This window comes from Aotus nancymaae, unplaced genomic scaffold, assembly GCF_030222135.1.
Source record: "Aotus nancymaae isolate 86718 unplaced genomic scaffold, 86718_ANA_hifiasm-v0.15.2.pri h1tg000065l, whole genome shotgun sequence".
Taxonomy (NCBI): domain Eukaryota; kingdom Metazoa; phylum Chordata; class Mammalia; order Primates; family Aotidae; genus Aotus; species Aotus nancymaae.
In genome coordinates, this window is record NW_026988480.1 from 11,343,607 (window position 1) to 11,365,949 (window position 22,343).

The following is a 22,343-nucleotide window of genomic DNA, read 5'->3' on the forward strand; positions in this document are numbered from 1 at the left end:
ATTATCTGAAGTTCTATGCTGTCTCCTAGGTTCTATACCTGGTACATAATTAAAATTGCTTACTTCCTATGTCTTTCATTAAGAATAAAAGTTACTAGTTTACATTATAACATATGTAATTGGGACTACTAGAAAAACAGTTTTACATGCAAGTTGTGTGAACAAGGTAGCATATGTTGGTAAAAAGTTATAAAAAGGTATGAAAACATGGTTTTTATTAAAGATAAACTAATTTTGCCTAGTTTAGATGGTTTAAAGATTGTTTTAAGTTTAAAAAAAGATAAAGTTTAAACAAGTTATAAAAGGTTTATAGAAGTTTTTTTTTTTTTTTGAGATGGAGTCTCACTCTGTCACCCAGGCTGTAATGCAGTGGTGTGATCTTGGCTCACTGCAACCTCTGCCTCCCAGGTTCAAGTGATTCTCCTGCCTTAGCCTCTCTGGTTGCTGGGATCACAGGCACACACCATCATGCCCGGTTAGTTGTTGTATTTTTAGTAGAGACGGGGATTCACCATGTTGGCCAGGCTGGTCTTGTACTCCTGACCTCAAATGATCCACCCGCCTCAGCCTCCCAAATTGTTAGGATTACAGGTGTGAGCCACTGCGCTGGGCCTGATTAATCTTATAAAAGAAATTCTGCAGTGAACAAGTTGGCTAAAATTAAAGAATATTATTTTTTATATCTATAAATTGAGAATTAAAATAAAAGTACACTGATGTAGGCCAGAATCTGGGCCCATGCGCCAAAATAACAGAGCTCTCTTAGAGCATTGATCTGCTCTTTAACAAAAAAATTATAAAGGGTTACAAAGAGTTTATAAAAATCTTACCTTATGGTCAAACTAATAGATTGGCTTATAAGATTTTATAAAAAATTAACTTTAGGCCAGGTATGGTGGCTCAAGCCTGTAATCCCTGCACTTTGGAAGGCCAAGGTGGGTGGATCACATGAGGCCAGGAGTTTGAGACCAGCCTGGCCAACATGGTGAAACCCTGTTTCTACTAAGAATACAAAAATTAGCCAGCCATAGTAGCACGTGCCTGCGATCCCAGCTACTGGGGAGGCTGAGACATGAGAATCACTTGAACCTGGGAGGTGGAGGTTGCAGTGAGCTGAGATCATGCCACTGCACTCCAGGCTGGGTGACAAAGTGAGATTATGTCTCAAAAAAGAAAAGAAAAATTTCAATTTTAATGATGCACCAATACAAAGATGAAATTTGTTTGTCTTTTTTAAATAAAATTTTCATGTAATATTGATAGATAATGAAAGGGTTTTCTTTGCCTTTTGAGTAAGCTACAAGAAAAAAAAGAAAACAAAGAAAAAAGAAGAGAGAAAGAGAGAAGAGACAGATTTAGTTGGCCTAATGATTACTTTATTGGGTCTTTGTATTAGGCTTTTCTTGCTATAAAGATATACATGAGACTGGATAATTTATAAAGTAAAGAGGTTTAATTGGCTCGCAGTTCTGCAAGCTTTATAAAAAGCGTGGTGCTGGCATCTGCTGCACTTCTGGGAGGCCTCAGGAAGCTGACAATTATGACAGAAGGCAAACGGGGAGCAGACATCTCACAGAGCAAGAGCAAGAGAGTTATAGTATGGGTTCCACACACTCTTCAACATCCAGATCTCACAAGAACTCACCCATTATTGTGAGAATAGCACCAAGGGGATGATGCTAAACCATTCATGAGAAATGCGCCCCCATAATCTAATCACCTCTCACCATGCCCCAGCTCCAATGCTGGGAAATACAATTCAATAGGAGATTTGGGTGGGGACTAATATACAAACTATATCAGTTTATTGTTTAGAAAACTGAGTCTCCTCTCTATTAATGAGTAAAGGATTTTGTCTTTTGATATTTTTGAGTTGTCATTTCAACCAAATGAATAACCTGTGATTCCATTTTGTGTTATCAAATGTTTTAAGCCTTTGATATTTGATAAACCTTCCAAAATTGTAATTCCAAGTTCTATATTAAGCCTTTTTAGACCTTATAACCTTTTTAGATATTATGTCTCCTGAAGTCTAAAGGAGACATATCTCACTTATTTGGATATTAAAATCATACAGGAAGCATTGTAAAATGTAAAATAATGTTTAACTTCTTCGGATTCATTATACATTCATATAAATGTATCACTAATATCTGTTTCAAAACTGTATGATTTTTATAATTCTGATATGTCTCAGTATATGCTATCAATAATAATTAATGATTGTTATGTTAAATTATTGTGTGCCACAGAGATGATGGAATTTCCTTGTCAATTGTGTATCCAACCATGGATGTTCTGAAACTGCTGTCATCCATAATTGTTGTTTTATTTTGATTCTTTTCAAAATGTGGTTTTATTATCAGCTATAGGACTCTGATCCTATAGGTAGGTATTCTTGAATGCAAGTTTCTGATAACTTTTGAAATTGTTACATTAGAATAAAGTAAAAAACTTCCAAGACCCCCAGGAAGAGCTAATGTGCTCATGAATATCAAGCAGAACAAGAATTGATTACACAGACTGAATTAATGGAAGAACAAAATAATCTTTTCATGACTTTTTGCTTAAAGTGTTGGTAATTCTATCATTTTTTCAGAGTCCAGAAAACCTTTCTTTTCTTTTGTGTTATTTACAGAATATATTCTTGTGAAAAAATTTTGAAACATTTCTGTCTCTTTACCTGATTTCTCCAGAATTTGAAAACTATTTGTAAGTATACTTAATTTATGGCAGTATAGTTATTTGCATAAGTTCAATAAAAATCTGTTGTTGCTTTTTTTTAACAGGACACCATTGGAGGCACTTGTTATTTTACTAAGGCTTTGACTGGAATAGCATGCTTTCAGTTATAAACAGACTGCTTTAAGGAATCAAAGTTGACTTATAGAGCTGATAAAAAGCCCCTAAGAAAAACTGGCCTCATATCTTGTCTATGTAGTCCCTATATAGGTTTCCTGACCTGTAGTAAGTAAAGAATGTCACTTTCTGACAGGCCTAGGAACCCCAAGTTAATATGGGATCTTGAAAGAAAAAGAATTTACTGAATTCATACAGATATTTGCAGGCAGATAAATCTGTGGCTGAACTCGAGGCTTTAAAAGGTCTAGTCTGAGATGGCTTATAAAAAAAATAGCATTCTAAAAATTAAAAAAAAAAAATAGCATTCCAGCAAAGTCAATTTTTAAAAAATGACCTATATGGAAAAGAATTATTCTTGTTGCACTTTATACATATAATAATGAGGCTAATCAAGCCAAATATAATAATACTAAAACTTGTTTTACAAATGAATTTGTTCTACTATGATTTGTCTTTAGTAAAAATGGGGACTAAAAAGAGAAAATTTGTGTTTCAAAAAAAACTATAGTACACCTATTGTTAGAGTCTAGTCTTGTCCATTGTTTTTGAATTTTATTATTTTCTGCAATTTGGATTGAATCTTTAATTTTTTCCAAGCAACAAGTCCCCAAACTAATGCTTTTAAATTTCTTTTTCCATTTTTTTGACTTGGACTCAATGAAATTGCTGCTACCTTTTTACTGAGGCCCCTGCAGGCTAAAGCTTATTCCTTGAGACACAAGTGAGAAAACTGTGTCAGATTGCCACTGCCTTCTTCCTCTGAAACTAAAGAGAGATTGTGCCCAACATCAACCTTTGTTTTTCTTCTGTTACCATAAAAATGCCTCATATTTACCTTCGTCACATATTGAGACCTAGCCCATCTGTAATGGCACCTCCTGGAATGGGAAACCGCTATTTAACTAAACTGATCCATTCTCAAGAACTAGACAGTGTTTATCACCATCTTCATGAATATTCATAGCTCCTCCTGTAATCTGTTAAATATATATACACACACACACACACATAAGTATGTATACATATATACATAAGACATGCATAAACAAAATTCAAGCCATAACAGACCCAGACTACGTTGTCAGTAGATGGTTTACATCCTAGTTTGAGTCAGGACCACCCTAATGGGAAGAGTTACTGGTAACTCTCACTATAATTGAGGGAAATAGGGACACTTCTTTGCTGTGGGTTTTACTGCTGCTGCATCTTTTGCATGGGATACAAGATAGAATTTCCCAGAGACTTTCAAGGCTCTACACCATAATGCTGCAACAGGTTTCATCTGTGAGCCCAGGTACTATGAACACTTTCACCTCCAAGTAGGTCAGTTCCATTCCAATACCTTTTAACTACACCCCTTTTCAACAGGAAGTAGCTAGGATGAATATGTTATCTGTGTTCCATAGAAATAGAATGGCATTTGACAATGAGGCATTGTAACTAAGGACCCTATTTTTGTTATTTTTTCTTTTTCCTTCTGCAGTCCTTTGTACAAGTTATTAGTAATGAAATAATAATGCTTACTCTCCTTCTTTCTACCAGGTACTTCCTTGCATTGCTAGCTTATCTAATTATGTTTACTTAGAAGTCCCAGGGATTGAATCTAGAGACAATCCAGGTACCTATGGAATTATCCCTCACCAGGAGATTACTTCAAGGCTGCAGCTAATTTACAACCTGGCCAAGCCTGAGATGGTGCCAACCCATTCTCAAGATGGGACAATAACTCAAGGTAAGTCATCAAAACAGGACACATAGGCCAGCACTGCCTCGCATGCCCCTACCCCCCACCCACCGCATATCCTCCATATCAAACGTCCCCTTCTTAAACCCTAGCATTTTGCCCAAGAATTTTGAAGCAGTCTCATTAAGGGAGGAGCCTGAACCACTTCCCCACTGTTAGCTTTGGAAAATGAAGTCACTCTCCTACTGCACCTTGTCCTTGTTATTCAGTTTTGCAAGTGGTGAGCGGCTGAACCTACATTTGATTATAGTCTTATTTCTCAGTTGGGGCACTGTCTGTTTCATCTCTCAATTGCAGCAGCACAGCATTAGAGCTAGTGAATTAGTTCCTTTTACTGAGAAGTTCTTCCCTGACCCTTTATTTTGTAAGCTATTAGTAACAGACCAGTGATGGTCACTATGTTTAGTCATACTAGCGCTATGTACCAATAACTGTTCTGGAGAAACATGGATATATAATATTTCTCATATTCTATCCAATCGTGTCCTTGGAGAAGGGATTTCCACCACGGGAAAGCCACAACTACTGGAAAGGGACATGGTACCACATACCCAGTGAGCATCCTTTTGTAAACTATTAGTATTGTCTTGAGCCCGTTGCAAAAAGAGGTTCCTTTATGGGCAACAAGTGATATAGTAGTACCAAGGCATGAGAACTAAAAAGAAAAAGAAAGAAGTTTAGTAGAAGCTTGTAAAATAAAATGTTCCCCATCTATTAACAATTGTTAACATGAAGCATTAATTTAGATAAAGACCTGCCCCAGGTCTTTGGAGAGACAGCCACGTCTGCTGCCATCTTCTTCTCAGTTGGGTGTCACCTTATCTTAAGCAGAAGATTACCCTCTGGTGAAACAGTCTACTGAGGAGGCTCCATTTTCCTTAGATATGAGATGTGAATCCAGGAGTCTATGTCTTCTAGTTTACCAGCACAAAGATTAGTAAGAAGTACCTGGTGAAGTCTATTGTATCCTGGTTGAAGAGAGTCCTTTGAGAGATGTTTCCAATAGACAAAATCTCCAGGTTCAAGTCTGTGGTTCTTTAGATTTATGTTTCCAGAAAGCTCCCTATGAAAAGATTATTTTACTAAGTAATAAGGAGACATAATTTCTAGGAGACATTTTCATAGATTTGCCTGTTATTTTAAATGGAGATAACTGGAATTTACCAAAAGGAGTAAGTCTTTTGTTTTGCAAAACCAATGGGAGGGATTTTGGCCAAAGAATTTTAAAAGCCTCAGTTAATTTTGCCAATTGAGTTTTTATTATTCCGTCTGTGCATTCTACTAACCCAGATGATGGGGAGTAATAAGCACAATGGAAATGCTGAAAAATAGGCCAGATGCTACATGCTGATTGAATTCTCTCTCCAGTGAAGTGGGTATCTCTGTTGCTATGAAGTTCCAATGAAATGCCCAGGTTGGAATAACTTTTTCTACAGTAATTCTTATGGTTAAGGCTATTGCTATTTCATGGAAATGCTTCTATCCAATAAGAAAACATGCAAATAATTACCAGGACATGTTTGTAGCCTTATGAAAGTGGCAATTAGAAAAAAAATCTAGTTACTGTATTTCAGTCTTTGGGAACTAAGTAATGCAAAGTTACAGGTTGAGACTTATGTGCTGATACAGGAGTATTTGTAACACCCACCATTTGGACCAAGTGTTTACTCTGAGGAATGGGACCTTGTAATAAGGTGGGAGGCATTAGAGATAATGTTAGGAACCAAGGAGGGGCCTTGCCAAGGGCTCCCGCAAACTTTGGCAAAAGTCAATTGGATAAAAACAGTCCTGCTGGTACCAGGCATTGATTGACAAAGCAGCAGGGGTCAAGGCAAGATTTACTTTGTCCCTTCTTGGGTAGCCACATATGTCAACCTGAAATAGTATAATAAAAAGGGTCAGAATCCAGTTTTAAAGAGTTTATTCAAGTGAAAAGCTGGGAATGGTCATTCTGGGACTCAAACTCTAGAGAAATGGGATCAGTGCTCTGAAGTTAAAAGTTAAGTTCTTGCTTATATAGGAAGAAGACAAAAAAATTTAATAGGATCTCAACATTTTCTATACAAGTTATAACAAATTAATTAGGTAACATTTGTTTCTTTTCTGTATGACTTGTTTTCTTTATAGCTGGTTTTCATTTCCTTTCCAATTGAAAGAGTGAATCTAACCTTCCACCTTAAGACAATGTGATAGCCAAGAAGTCTTTGTGCGACAAAGGTAAGAGGGAGGTTAATCTATAATGAAGATGACAGTGTAAAGGGAAGGGGTCTTCCTTGGTGCCCTTCAGTCATTTACAACATTTTACAAAACAGTGCAGGTAAGGAAGAAGGCTTAATCTATTATCAGAGAAACAAAGGTTACAGCTACCTGTCATGTGACTCAGATACCATAATCACATCCCTTTAAGGGTCAAACGTAATTTAGAGTTTCAACAGCTTAGATTTTGAATTACTTATTTTCATAGTACCATGAGGGTAGAACATGGGCCTAAAACCCTGATAAGCCTATTGTTCAAGCTGGCCTTGCAAACTGCGAGTTTTGTGGTTTTGACCAGATTTTTGTCTATTTAGACAATTTTTGCTGTAAGTCTCCAAAATAAAACTGGATGAGGATCCCCTCTCATCTTATTTTATATCCTTGAGAGTTTGAGTCGTGAGAAAGTGCTCTCTTTTGGTCTCTGCCATCTGAGAGGCGTGATGCTCTGCTCACAGTCAGTGGCCAGACTAAACAAATTAGAAACCCCAAGAAAAGTAATATTTTAAATAGCACACTCTTTGTTCCAAACCAGTCAAGCTTCAGGATAGGTTGTCGTAAGTAGTCCCATCTGTAAGTGGTCTCAACCCTGGTTGCCTGGTTAATCCTTGGGAGGTTCGATCCTAGGAGGGCCCATCTGGTGACTGGCAGCCCCCCAGAAATTTGTGAGATATTCAAAGCAATGAATTGATGAGTTTGTGATGACTGGTGGCCCCCCACAAATTTGTGAGATACCCAGAGCAACATAAGCACAAACACTATCCTTAACTGTCTTTAGCTACAAGAATCTTTTGCTATCTCAGTCTATTCCTGGGAATAAATACTAGGGGCTCATGGGGACTGCATCTTCTATGCCCTCTGCAGGAACACCTCTTATTCCAAAATGAAATCACTGGACTAGACATTTCCTTTCAAACTATTATAACCTATTCTGCTGTAAATATCCATATTCCATTTGAGAGACTGACAAATGAATACAGTGTTTTAGAATTTAAAAAGTATAGCTGGCCAGGTGTAGTGACTCACACCTGTAATCCCAGCACTTTGGGAGAACAAGGCGAGTGGATCACTTGAGGTCAGGAATTCGAGACGAGCCTGGCCAGCAAGGTGAAACCCCGTCTCTCCTAAAAATACAAAAATTAGCTGGGCATGGTGATACGCGACTGTAGTCCCAGCTACTTGGGAGGCTGAGGCATGAGAATTGCTTAAACTCAGGAGGCAGAGGTTGTAGTGAGCCGAGATGGCGCCACTGCACTCCAGTGTGGGTGACAGAGTAAAACGCTGTCTCAAAAAAAAAAAAAAGAAAGAAAAAGAAAAAGTGCATCTTTAAAATTAGTACATACTAACTCTAAGGAAGCAGTGAGGCATGTGAAGAAAGAGCCAAGACTGGGTTCACACACTAACTTCGCTCCATGAGCTCTGGATTGTGGGCAAGTGTTTTCATCTTCCCGTGAGTCACGTTCACCATCTATAAATCCCAAGGCAATCTAGCATAGTGTTAGAGTCCCCAGGATTTAGAATCTAAAGTCAGTTGAGGCTCAAAACTTAGCCCCTTTGCTGGTTTGACATTGGCAAAACTTTGCTTCTACACCCAAATGTACATCACAGGGTTACCTAATTCCTACCGTGAGACTCTGTTGCACCAGATCATGACACAATTGCCAGCTCGGGACAATGAGTTCCCTATGTGCCCAACACACACATACACACATGCACACACACAACACACTGTCTTTCCCACAGACGCTTTTACTTTTTTTCTTTAATTGTTGGTGGGCTTGCCTAGTGATAACAGAGAGAATGGGGACCCTCAGCATCCAATGAGAAGTCATCAGACTTCTGGCCTTTAGTCTTCATGTACTTACAATCTGAACGGTCATCCTTGGTTCCTGTCTGCATGACATTATCGGACCAGGGACTGCTGTGTTCCTTCACTTCTCTGAATTACTACAAAGGGCTCCACTCACCTAAAAACACCACACATCCACTTCCTCCTGGGAGTCTTTCTGCCTCCCTGGGGCTCCACCCAGAAAGCTTACAGCAGCCCTCCCTGTGAGGGTGGACCATGGCTGGGGACTGGGTGAGGTGGACAGGACAGGGATCTTTTTCAGACTCCTGCTCTCTGACAGGGTTGTCCAGGGCAGATAATACAGTCGTGGGTTCTTAGTTTCTATTTCTGGTTGGGCCAGTAAAGCCCCTTCCTTGGCCCTCTTTTCTGCTCATCACAAGAGACAGAAAGTAAAAACCATGGCTTCAGGCTGCTAAAAGCCTAAAACGAAAAGTAACAACCACAAAATAAGGTGGGTTGGACAAGCTCGCTGGCTTCCCTCATACAACGCCCCTCCCCCTCCTCTGGCCCACGGCACGGCAGAAAAGCCCAGCTACTAAATAAACATGTGTTTTCCCCAATTGTTTTTCCAAAACTTTAGTTCTTTGCTTTTTCCCCCCAAAAGGCTAGGATTTTGAAATGCTTCCCACTCCAACTTTCTGCTTTTCTTTCCTTGGGAGAAATGAATAAAATGCTCTGGCTCTCTGAATCAGATGGAGACCAAAAGACACAAGAACATGTCACAGAAAAAAATACCAGTTAAAATTTTATAATATGCCATATAAAAATTTAATAAGTAGTAAGAAAAGAAAAATAGCTCAGAGCAGCCTGCACTATGTGAGGTCTGCAAAAGCCTCAGAGAGCCTTTGCAGTCCTTTGTGAAAGGCTCAGAGAGACAAGAACATCAGTCTTCTGTCACGACCCCCACCTGGGGCAATTGTTTAAGATTATTTTGTTCCTGACTTGAGGGCTCACTGTTATCTTCATGTTTCTGGAATATGTGCTACAAAGAACAATGTATAGCCAATCAACAGCTTGTGCTATCTAATGCAAATTTTTGTAAACAACTTAGAAATTGCTTCTTTTTTTTTTTTTTTTTTCCTTTGAAAACCTGCTTGTAACTGCTGCTTATCTGAGTATATATTCAGGGCAACTTGAATTTATGTTTCTGGGCTGCAGTTCTCAAACTTGGCCCAGATAAGCTCTCTACTTATATTAATTTAGCCTCAGATTTTTTTCCTTTATGTCAACAGTAATTTATGTAAAACTCTTGGCACAGTGCCTGATGCATAGTAGACACTAATAAATAGTGACCATAATTATTACTCTCTGCTCCATAATATTATTTTAAGGATTAACATAGGCAAAATGCCTGACACATAATAGGTGTTGAGTGAATGCCACCGGTCATATTGAAGAGAAATGATTTTGAGCTCAATGTAAAGAATGTTAATAAATATTTTAAAAATAGTATATCTGTACATATATTAATAAACATTGATAAATATATAGTTTTTAAATGAGGAAACTTACTGGCAATAACTTTTTTAAAAGCTTTGAGAATGTTTCTTACTTTTGCTATTTTTAACCCCCTATAAACTACATCTTATGCTAACTGGAAGTACACACTTTGACTTCCCTGGCCTTCATACTCTGCAAGATAAAATCAGCAAAAATAAGCATTAAACCTTTAGAAAAACACATGCCATATGACACTGGCCATTAAATCATCAACATATTTGACTGAATAGAATTCTTTGTTTTGTCTAAATCTAGTGGTAGAAAAACATGAAAAGCAAAATTATAGATGGGGCTGTGGTGATGGCAGGTTCAGATACTCAGGCTTCTACACATGTGTATTAGTTCATTCTTGCATTGCTAGAAACACCTGAGACTGAGTAATTTATAAGAACAGAAGTTTAATCGGCTCATGGTTCTGCAGGCTGTACAGGAAGAATAGCAGCATCTACTCCTGGTGAGGCCTCAGGAAGCTTCCAATCATAGTGGAAGCCGAAGGAGGAGCAGGCACATCCCGTGGCCAAAGCAGGAGTGAAAGAGAGAGGAGAGAGGTGCTACACACTTTTAAATGACCAGATCTCACAAGAACTCGCTCACTATCGTGAAGATAGTACCAAGAAGATGGTGCTAAACCATTCATAAGAAATCTGCCCCCGCTGATCCAGTCACCTTCCCCCAGGCCCCACCACCATTAGGGATTACGTTTCAATGTGAGATTTGGTGGGGACACAGATCCAAACCATATCAACATATTCCAGAAAAGCAGGAAAATGAATCAGGCTTCTAAGGTATTGTCCTAGGTCTTCCTCCTGGTTTAACCTTCAGGTGTAACAATAGAGAATGCATTCCTCTTAACCAGTGCAAGCCTTGAGGCCCATCCTCTCATGATAGAGCTGTATTAAAGACCTCCCCTGAGCCGGGGGCGGTGGCTCACGCCTGTAATCCCAGCACTTTGGGAGGCCGAGGCGGGCGGATCACGAGGTCAAGAGATCGAGACCATACTGGCCAACATGGTGAAACCCCGTCTCTATTAAAAATACAAAAATTAGCTGGGCATGGTGGCACACACCTGTAGTCCCTCTACTCGGGAGGCTGAGGCGGAAGGATCATTTGAACCCAGGAGGCAGAGGTTGCAGTGAGCCGAGACTGTGCCACTGTGCTCCAGCCTGGTGACAGAGCAAGACTCCGTCTCAGAAAAAAAAAAAACAAAAAAAAAACCTCCCCTGAACCTGGCATCATTGGATCAACAGTCTCCTCTCCTGCTCGATAATTCCCAGCAGCATAAATACCTGTCGATCTCTCAGTTTGCAGCACACACACTCACAGACACTCATACACACATTGGCCTCTTAATTCCCTATCTTCCTCTAGCTATTGCCTCATTTCTCTACTCCCTTGCAGAAGAAAACTTTTGGGAAGAACTGTCTAGGAACACTGCCTCTACCACCTCAGCAAATATCTTCTCTTTAGCCCACTCCAATCTGTCTTCTGCCATCAACACTGAAGTAAAATCACTTTGTCATCTTGCAGATGAATTCCATTTGCCACAGTCATTGGGTACTTTCCTATCCTCATCTTCACCTCCCAGCAGCATTTGACAGGGTGGCTGCTTTCCTCTTCTTGAAATGCTCTCCTTCTTGGAATCTGGCGTGACAGTCTAATGTCCTCCTCGACAGGCTTCCCCTCCTCAGGGCTCAGTTTAGGGTTCTCTTCTTTCATCAGTACTTGCTGTGGATAATCTCATTCATTTTAATGGCTTTAAATACACTCCATCTGCTGACTGTTTCCAAATTTACATACTCACATATCCATTAGCCTGCTTGCCATCTCAGTTTGGATGTCCAGTAAGTATTTCAAATATAGCTTATTGAAAATGGGTCTCTTGAATTTCCTGCATAATCTGCCCTCACCTCTCACAGGCTCCCTAATCACATCCTCTGTTACTCAAGCTAGAAACCAGGGAATTATCATGTTTCCCTCTCGCTTGCATTTCTACAACCAAGTCATCACCAGTTCCACTTCTGAAATATACATCTCGATTTCCTCTAGTCCTTTCTGTCCTTGGCCACCATTCTGGTCTGGGCTACATCATCTCCAGCCTAGATTTCTTCCAGAGACCCTTAGCCTGTCTCCCTAGATCCATTCCTGCCCCTTCCCAGCACATTCTCCTTACACTGGCACCCCTTCCTGTCACTCCAAACTCAATGCTACTGGGGACTCAGGATATGTTATAGGGGTAGAGTCAAAGGAGTTGCTTATGTAGGATGAGAAGAGAGAAATCGAGAATGAGTAGGATTTTGCTAGAGCAACTTGATTTTTGTCGAGGTGGGAAAGTTTGGAAGAGGTACAAGCTTGGCTAGTGGGGTAAGGGATGGGGTGCTCAGCAGTCTGTTTTCAATGTGCTTACCCCGAAATGTCCATTAGTCAATCAGAAGTGTGCTATGGTTGGAAAGAAATGTTAGACGTATTTGTTGAATGAATAAGCGAACCAAGCTAGGCTACCAGCGAAGCAAATTTATAGGGAGAGATTTGGAAAAGTTGTTACGCTATGATGTGTTTGAGATTTATGTGACGTTCTAATGGAAATCTTGTATTATTTGGAAACATGGGTCTGGAGATTAGTAGAAAAATGAGAGCTAGATACATAGACCTGAGGGTCATCACGAGTGTTTAAATTATGGAAGAAAATAAGATGGCTTAGTGACACTTCCAGAAAATTAAAATGTTTTTATGTCACTTTTTTTTTTAAAAATTTTTATTGAGTCTGATATAGGGAAATAATGAGCAACGTTCTTGGCTTCTACCCACTGGAAGCCAGTAGCGCTCACCATCCCCCACCCCCCTACCCCAGTCTGACAACCAAAAATGTCTGTAGGCATTGCCAAATGTCCCCGGGGTGGGAAGGGGATCACCACTGGTTGAGAACTACTGATTAGAAAAATGTCAGTGAGAAAATCAGTACTTCTTTTTAGTCAGAAAAATTTAATATTGGGGAATATTGGAGAAAGAGATACATAGCGGTAGCATTCAGAGCTTTTATCTTGAAAAATGGTCTTGGAAAGCATTTTAGAATTAAGCTTGCTGCATGTACCCAAGGATGTAGGGTTGGAAAAGAAGAGGGTCAAGGAGGGAATACCGGTGGAGAGCAAAACTGACCCAGGGCGGAGGAAGAGAAGCCCTGGACACAGTGAGAGCGAGGCTCAGTTTTGTTGGCAGCCCGTAACCTTCAGTGTTAGAGACAGCCTTTTCTCTCCCTGCAGTAATTCTGTCCACTAGCCACAGGCTGATGGCTTTGGCAGAAACAGATAATGTCCCCAACATTGCTGGATCTGATGGTTTATTATTTCATTTGAGAATTTCAGTGCAATTCACCTGCTGCCCCCTAGTGGAGCCGCTTGGTGATGCCTAGTAAATTGTCTTAGTTCCTGATGTGAGTTTAAAGGCTGAAACTGTCAAGCTGGCTCTGAGCTTGAACACTAGGGCCCAGAGACCGGAACTTGTTAACCCTCTAACTTTCCTCCTTTCCTTCCTCAAAATTGCATCCCTAATGCTCACTAGCGACTCCACAAACCTGGAGAGGGTGAGCACACAGTTGGTCACCAGGGCCAGCAGAGGAACACAGGGGCAGGGTCACACAAAGGCATGATCCTGGAAGGAGTGTTGTCAGTAAGGTAAAGAGTAGCCCAGGACATTCCACTGAGCACCAGGGAACATGCTCTCTATTCGCCTTAGGTGCTACGCTTCTGGATGCACTTTGCTGAAAAATCGGGAGGACAGCAGCTGGAAGCGACACCATCATGTTTACAAAGGCAAGATGGAAATGTTATTTACTAATCTAGACCATGGAATGAAATTGCTCCCTAAGAGTTGCAGCTGAAGACAGAGCATCTATGTTCGTATATTTGCCAGAAAAACGCTAATCATAGACAGCAGAATTCCTTAGCACAGGTTTGGAAAAATTGAGGGGCAAATCCTGTCCCTGAAACATAATTGCATAGGGAGGGTGGAGGTAGGTGTACAAAACAGTTCTCTGAGGAGAGTGGGAGGGCAATCCCCATATCACCAATGTTACAGAGGCCCCTACTTATGTACTTTTTTTTTTTTGAGATGGCGCCTCACTCTGTTGTGAGACTGGAGTGCAGTGGCACAATCCTGGCTCACTGCAACCTCTGCCTCCTGGGTTCAAGTGATTCTCCTGCTGCAGCCTCCCTAGTAGCTGGACTACAGGTGCGCACCACCATGCTCAGCTAATTTTTGTATTTTTAGTAAAGATGGGGTTTCATCATGTTAGCCAGGATGGGCTTGATCTCTTGACCTTGTGATCCACCCACCTCGGCCTCCCAAATTGCCGAGATTACAGGCAGGAGCCACTGTGCCTGGCCTGTGCTTCTTTAAATAATAGATTTTTAACTTAAAAGTCACACCACACAACTTATGAAAAAAAATCATATTTTAAAAAGATCACAATTTACTTAAACTGGGGTCATCATCCATAATGCATCAAAACTATTTTTGGTTTTCTAAGAAAAAATATGTATGCATAAAACTTCATGTTAAATGGTCAGATTCTAAGTACATATTGAAGGTAGAACCAATGGGATTTGTGGATTTGCTCACAGGTTGGATGTGAAAGGGAGAAAAGGTGAGATGTGAGTCAAGGATGACTCCTTCCAAAATAACCTAGTAAAATATCTCAATATCTTCATGTTGTAGGGAATAAGTAGGGACAAGGGACTTAATTTATTATTCAAAACATGAATCAGTGACATAAATGGTTTAATTCAAACTCATGATTTTCTGCCATAGTAAAAACCGGAGGCATGAAGTGATAAAATATATTATAAAGAAAACTTTGAGGGGACAACCCCTTCCTAAAATTCTCCTTTATGACATGGTTTTCGGACTTGAACTAGACATCTGGTTTTGCTATCTAATAATTGCCTAATTTGGGGATGCATTTTATAATGTTTCTCTGTTCATGAATTGAAAACAGAAAACGGTAACTCTGCCCACATATTCTCACTAGGTCACCTGCATATAGAGCCTTCTGTCTCAGTTCAAGCGCCTGTTAAGAAATTAACAAACAGGGTGTCCTAAATGATTTATCTCACAGTTCTAGAAGCTGTAAAGTCCAAGATCAAGGTGCTGGCAGATTTGCTTCTAGTGAAGACCCGCTACCTAATTTGCAGATGGTCTTCTCCTTCGAACCTTACATGGCAGAGAGCAGAGAGAACAAACTCTTGTGTCTCTTCTTCTAAGAGCATCAATCTTATTCGTAAGGGGTCTACCCTTATTCCCTAATTACCCCTCAAAGGCCTTACTTCCTAATACCATCACATTGAAGGTTAGGCTTTCAACATAATAATTTTTTTTCCTCTCATATCCATAGCAGCCCGACCAATATATGAATTTTGGGGAAATACATTCAGTCCATACTATCAAAGGACAATTTGTTACCTGGAGATACACTTTGCAACCTATTAGTCAACTGAGGATACTGAGTAGGCAGTTGAATATATTCAACCCCAGTGTTCATGAACCATTGATTCCACCTCAAGTATATCTTTGACACATAGCATGTGTATGACTTCTCAGTTAAAAATAATTATCTGTAGAGGATTGTCTTAATAATATATAGATAACCAATTCCTCTGGAATTTCAACTTTTTAATGCTCGGATTAAGCCCAGTCTTGAAAGAGCTATTTGCTGGGATTCCAACACTTCAGAAGTTTTAAAGATTTGCTTTTACTGAATTGCACTTCAACATATCATTGACTTATAATATACCCAATGAAACGGGTGATTTTACCTCTAGGAATGTTAACATAGACTGCACCATTACACAATTTTTATTATGAACTACCATGAGAGAAATACTCTTCAGGCCTTAGTACCAAGATAGTAATGCATCTTCTAGATTATGTCTTACTTTGTGAAGACTGATCTATGCAAGTGAATCTTCCTTCTTTCCAAAGAAAAAAAGTTCAGCATATAATCTGGCACTTTGGAAGGCCAAGGTGGGCAGATCACCTGAGGTCAGGAGTTGGGAGACCAGCCCAGCTAACATGGTGAAACCCTGTCTCTACTAAAAATACAAAAATCAGCTGGGCAAGGTAGTGGGTGCCTGTAATCCCAGCTAGTTTGGAAGTTGAGGGCAGGAGACTCTCTTGAACCTGGGAGGTGGAGGTTGCAGTGAGCCAAGAATGCTCCACTGCACTCCAGCCTGGGTGACAGAGCGAGACTCCATCTCAAAAATAAAAAAAAGTTCAGAGTTAAACATGCTACCTAATATAATATGTGTTCAGGTTACTGCAGCATGTATTTGCTGTACTTTCCTGGGCTTTATCTTGTCTACCAATGTTCCCTTTAACTATAATTAACCTAAGTTGCTTATTACTATGTGTTTTAAATAGCTACCCTCACTTTTTTTTCCATTTTGAATGAGGCAGGAAACCAAATAGCAAACCTTGGGCTCAGGGTGGACACAGAATTTAAAGAGGTAGAAGAAAATAAGAAATGAACTGTAGAAAGTTAAGTTAAAGAGCCTATATCTAATGTATTCTGAATATGATTTTGATTAAATGTAAAATGTAAACAAGTACTTCTAGCACCTAAGTAAATTAGTATAATATGTTCCATAAAAGGAATTTCCTCCAAAGCAATTTTAATTTGCGAAGACAAAAAAACTACAAAACCTTTTCTTACTGCCACAACCACCATCTTAAAAAAAATACTAAAAATGCAAATAATAGCCTATTTCCAGATGTTACTTAAATAGTTATCTGTGTTAAGTATTCTTGTCTAAGAAAAAGCACTGGCAAACAAACAAAATCAAAGCCGAAACACAGAATTCTTGCTATGAATTTTAAATTTATTTTTGTTCTGGAAATTTTATGTTTACTTAAAACCTTGTATGTAATAGAAACATAATCCATTGAGCCTTTGGATAAACAACATTTTCAGAGTTTACTCATAATATATTCTTCAAATTATCCCACACAAAACTGCTTAGAATGTGTTAAACTATATTGATGATTTAAAAACAAGCACAACAACATAAAGAATCTTTCTCTATTTCAGGAGAAATGATTACTGTGAAGTTACCATTTTAACATCTTTGGTGTCAATTCTGGGTGAACCAGGATGGTCGCTTTCTGTCTCGTTCAATGATCCTCTTGCCCTGATCTTGTTCAGATGGTGTCTCTCCTGAGTACAGCACCACAGTCTCTATGGTGGGAGCCTTAAAAGGGCCCCCTTCTTGTTTCCCTATCTGTCGTCTGATTTCTGCAGTCTCCTTGCACACCTTCTCATAGCAGTAGCCACAAAGGACATGTTTCAGTTTCAGGTGACCACATTCAGGACAAACGTCTATATTGTTCTTTAAAACAACAAACAAAAACATCGTTTAACAAGAGGCGATATAATGAACAAATACTTACTGACAGGAGCAATGCTTCTATGTTAACTTTCTTAGACTGTTCAGGCTACATGGTCATCATACACCATCTAGTTCCACCTCACTTTAACAGGAAGACTGAAGACAAGCAACACTGGGTTTGAATTAGTGAAAAACTAGAACTAGAATTCAGTCAACTTGAATCTGATACATTTTTACTTAAACATAGCAGCTGTAGTTATGTAAAAACAAACAAACAAACAAAAAACTCATTTCCTCTAACTCCAAATACTAAATATCAAATAAGGAATTCACCAACATAATGAAATGACCCATACAATCAGCATCTTAAATAAGACACCAAAGAAAATTGACTTCCCTTTATCTTTCAATCTATCTTAGGGAAAACAAGATGATAAGAAGGGAAAACAAGATGATAAGAACATTACAAGTTGACTTTCTCGGCTTCCCCTTTTTATCAGAGTGTAATTCAAATTCCTGTATAGAATACAGGTTTGGCATATGGTAAAATTTTTCTTTTTAAAAATGAACACTGACTATTCCTTAATGTAAAATTCTTTTATATGTTACATTTTAAGGGTATTTTGATGAGTTTTTATATATATCTATCTAACTTTAAATATAAAATAGAATAATTATAACCTCTAAAAGACTTATCAACTGCAGGTTTGAAAGGAAATACAAAGAAAAATAGTAAACAGGAACATTAAAGAATCTTTAAACACTTGACAAGATTAATATACTAACATTTGTGAGGCAGATAACGAAAGAATTCATTTTCTGAAAGGAAGAAAGAGGCTTGCCACTTTTACTCGCTTAACTATATTCTCATTTTACTCCACTCTATTAGAAACTGGAAGGCATGAGGGCAGCCACAGTCAGGTGGTCTTTTCATGATCAAAGTACCCAACATAATACACTATATGTTATTATACAGCATAGACTATGTTACGTAGTATACACTGTGTTACTCAAGGAAGAAAATCACTCAAGGAAGAAAACAAATGCACAGGATAAGATCTATTCCCTCAGAATAAATGCAATCAGGGAAGTCATGTAATAGATCAGTGCAAGATCTCATTCCTAAAATCCTAAGTCCTCTTGAGCAAATTTATGAATTATTTTAAGTCCTAAGTAATAAAGTGTTTTTCAGTTCTACTTTTAAGTTCAACCCAAACATGGTACTCTGTAATACTTTTTGGCTTAAGTTCTAATGTTTTGCCTAACAGAATGTGGAAATTTATGAAAGTCAGTTTTCTGTTCTTGAGTTTCGTCTTGAGTTTCAACAGTGCCAATGGATAGCACTGTTAAAGCCATCCATTAACAGATCAGAGATAATTCACATTGTCATTTTTCTTTTTACTAGATCAATGAAGCCAGTACATCCATGTTGTCAGAGAGGAGAATCTGGAATTGTCTGAGGACAGGAGAACACAAAGAAAAATTTCAAAAGAACATGAGCTCAAAAACCTACTGCTTAATAGCTGTGTGACCACAGGCAAATTCTTTTTGCCTCAGTTTCCTCATCCTAAAAATGAAGCATTCATATTTACTTTGGAGGGCTATTGTGAAGACACAGAGATATAATAAACATAAGGCGCTGAGATACATCATAGACACTTAATAGATGATAGCTATTTTATTACTTATCTTCGGGTTTTCCTTCGCAGTATTGTTTTTGGAAACGATTAAAAAATAATTATGTGAGTGTTTGTAAAACCCAAGAGTCAATATACCTACTGCTTCTAGCTTTAATTCTAGGCTCTGCATAGTTAGGATGTTTACTCATCTGTAGTTCAAAACTCACACAGCTCAAGACTGACACAGTTCACAATTCAAGTCACACAGGCACTTCACAGCCTCATTCCTTGTCCAGTCTCCAAACTCACACCTTCCTTGACTGGGTTCCTAACATTTAGGCTAGAAAACAGCAGGCATACATAATGAGAATATTGCATTTCATTTAGGCCAGGGGAAAGTAGACTCATATGATCTGAGAGTAATTTATTCCCAGGCTATAGGAATCCACCATGAGCTTATTCAATGGAGGACCTGAGGAAAAGCACACCCACAGAAGTTAATGCATTACCTTAACTTTAATAAGCTTCTTTGGGTTTCTTCTCCTACACCGGTTAACTTCAATGGTGCGTCTGTTTTTGGGAGCTGCCATCCAAAAGATACTGTCTAAAAGGCCAGAGTTCTCTTTACTTCCACTGGTATCATTTGCTGGCTCTGTAAATATGGCTGGGCCCTGTACTGCTAATGCTGGTCCTAGGAAATAAAATGTAAGAGATACAAAATTGGTTTCTAGCTTCTAAATTTCTATTTACGGATATCATTTTCCTTAACAATCAATGGTCAAACATACACACACACACACACACACACACACACACACACAAAGATGACATGAAATTTAGAATGTGAAACTCAATAATAGGAAACCTTAGCTATTAAAAATACACTAAAGCTTATACAATACAATTTTAAGGAACACAATTTTTTCTTAGTGGATCCTGCTGAAATGAGATCAGTGAAATTCCATCAAGTTTCTTACCTCTAAAATACAGGGTTCTGATAGGCACCTAATTTGAACAAAACAAGCAAAGAATCACTCAACTCTCCACAATCTATTAATACTTGGTAGGCAGTAAGTTCCTGATTAATTTACAAGTAAATCTAGACAGAATTGCTGAATATACTTCTGACCAGCACTGAGGTAACTGTTGATTAGCCCTTTCTTATATTCAAACTGAGTCAGGCCCTTTATCATACAACCCCTTAAGTCACTTAAGTTCCTCATAATATTTAATCTTGATTCCTGTCTGCTCTCTAAAAAAAAAGCCAGCTCATCATTTCTCTGTATGGCCTTATTTATGTGACTATCAAAGTTTCTCTTTTTCTGAATTGCTTATAAAATCAAGAGATTCCTTTCCCCTTTCTTTGCTATTCCTTAAACGCGCCATACTTCTTTTGATATTAAGAACTCTTAAAAATACACAAAGCTCTCTAATACTTAACAATTGGCATTTCTTTTCAATGTCCAAAAGTGTTGCCAAGCATAGCCTGGTGGTTAACAACACAGGCTCAGGACTGTCTGTGAACCTGGGACCATTGTGAGCCTACTGCTTCAACTGGAAAGTGTAGACACCTAATGGGACTGTTGTCAAGATGATCCCAGGAAGTACATGTAGAAAGCTTGGCACATTGCTTGGCCTATAGTGGTATATACATTTTCTTGGTATCTTTGGGTATTATCACTTTTGGGCTGCTTAGAAATTGAATGGAATGTAAATGCCAAAACAATAACAGTTTCAACATCCAAGATACTTCTAATTAAGATTAATTCAAAGGAAAACAGAATTCATCTCCTCAGAGCTCAAACACCACAGAAAACATGTACTGCGAGGGAAGAGAGGGGGAGGGAGGGAGGAAGGGAAGGGAGAGGGAAGGGGAGGGGAGGGGAGAGAAGAGGAGAAGAAAGAGGGTGGAGGGGGAGGGTAGCGTAGGATAGGGTAGGGCAGGGCTGTAAAGAAAAGACAGAGTCAGAGTGGTGAGCTTTGATGCCAAGTGAGACCTGCATAACTGTCCTCTCTGGACAACTCTATATAAATCCCTAAACTCAAGAAACTTGACCAAACTCTAGCATCGTTTCTAGCAGCACAAGGCTGTATCCTAGGATGACCTCGGCCCCCCTTTAAAGTGCCTGCCTGAGAAAACAACGCTGCCTGGAAAATTTCCAATTTATTTTAGCCAACATATCCCTGAAAATAGATCCCTGAACTCCCTTACAGCATTTCCTAGAAAGGGCTTATAATTGTTAATACGTATCCTTTGCAGCTAATTCGGAAGCGTTTCTCTCAAGGCCCTGAGAGCCATTCCTTTGAAATCTAATCATTAGGATAGGGCCTCTGTCTCCCAGTTTCTGCAGGAGGACAGAATCCTACCTTCGATAACTGCGAGCTAGCAGACACAGCCGGCTAATCACATTTGCACTGACTTCACTGTACTACAATTCTTTGACTCTACTTAGCCCCCACACTCCCCCCTCGCTCATTCTCCCTGCCCAAGTCACCTCTGCACAAACCGAGATGGAGCTCAGCTCTTTACCTGCAGTAGTTACTGAATGAAATCTGTTTTCAGCGCTTTAATTATTGGCTGGCTATGATTTATCTTTGACACAAACTTGGATTACATTCTGTGTGCGAATGGATCAAGCAGAGGATTTTTTTCTTTTTTTGGCGGTGGAGGGAGGGCAAAAACAGCCGTTGTGTTCTCGCTAATATGTGAATGTCAGGAACAACGTCCCTGACGTACGGCCGCGGATCAGAACCCAGGCTGAGGGCGAAGAGTGTGAGCTGCGTCTGCTACGCGCTGCCTGGGGTCGCGTCATCAGCCCCTTCTCCCACGGAGCCCTTCTTTACCTACCCCAAGGAGGACTAGGAAAGCCCGGCCAGCCCTGCGGAAGCTTTCGCAGTAGTCGCTCCCAGTGGTTTCGAAGCAGTCCTTGGGCCGCAGGCCACGGCGGAACCACCACCAACAGCATGGCCAGCGCCATCTTCCCCGCCGGAAGACCGCCCCTCTCTCTCCCGGGCCCCGGGATGCCCGTTCCGCCCCTGCTTTCAGCATGCGCACAGGCACAGAACTGGGCAAGCCTCACCTCCTAGAACTACAACACCCAGCATGCTCTTGGAGCAGCTCTGACTCTCCTCCAATCACA

General features: G+C 39.6%; 1 protein-coding gene across 1 annotated transcript; it reads right to left on the reverse strand.

Moving 5' to 3' along the window:
• Positions 1-17,056: 17,056 nt before the first annotated feature.
• On the reverse strand, positions 17,057-22,212 carry MRPL32 (mitochondrial ribosomal protein L32). The gene is made up of 3 exons (XM_012473426.3): positions 22,052-22,212; positions 19,713-19,894; positions 17,057-17,584 (listed from the first exon to the last, which is right to left on the reverse strand). Exons 1-3 carry the CDS (start codon positions 22,179-22,181, stop codon positions 17,330-17,332), a joined length of 567 nt encoding a protein of 188 aa, XP_012328849.1. The 5' UTR covers positions 22,182-22,212; the 3' UTR covers positions 17,057-17,329.
• Positions 22,213-22,343: the final 131 nt, after the last annotated feature.

What these genes read in the sequence shown, in the direction of transcription:
- MRPL32 (XM_012473426.3), bottom strand. Translation starts at nt 22,181, where the DNA reads ATGGCGCTGGCCATGCTGTTGGTGGTGGTTCCGCCGTGGCCTGCGGCC. An exon ending in CTTTCCTAGTCCTCCTTGGG is followed by an intron (nt 19,895 to 22,051) that starts GTAGGTAAAGAA and finishes TTTATTTCCTAG; the next exon opens with GACCAGCATTAGCAGTACAG. An exon ending in AGAAGCTTATTAAAGTTAAG is followed by an intron (nt 17,585 to 19,712) that starts GTAATGCATTAA and finishes GTTGTTTTAAAG; the next exon opens with AACAATATAGACGTTTGTCC.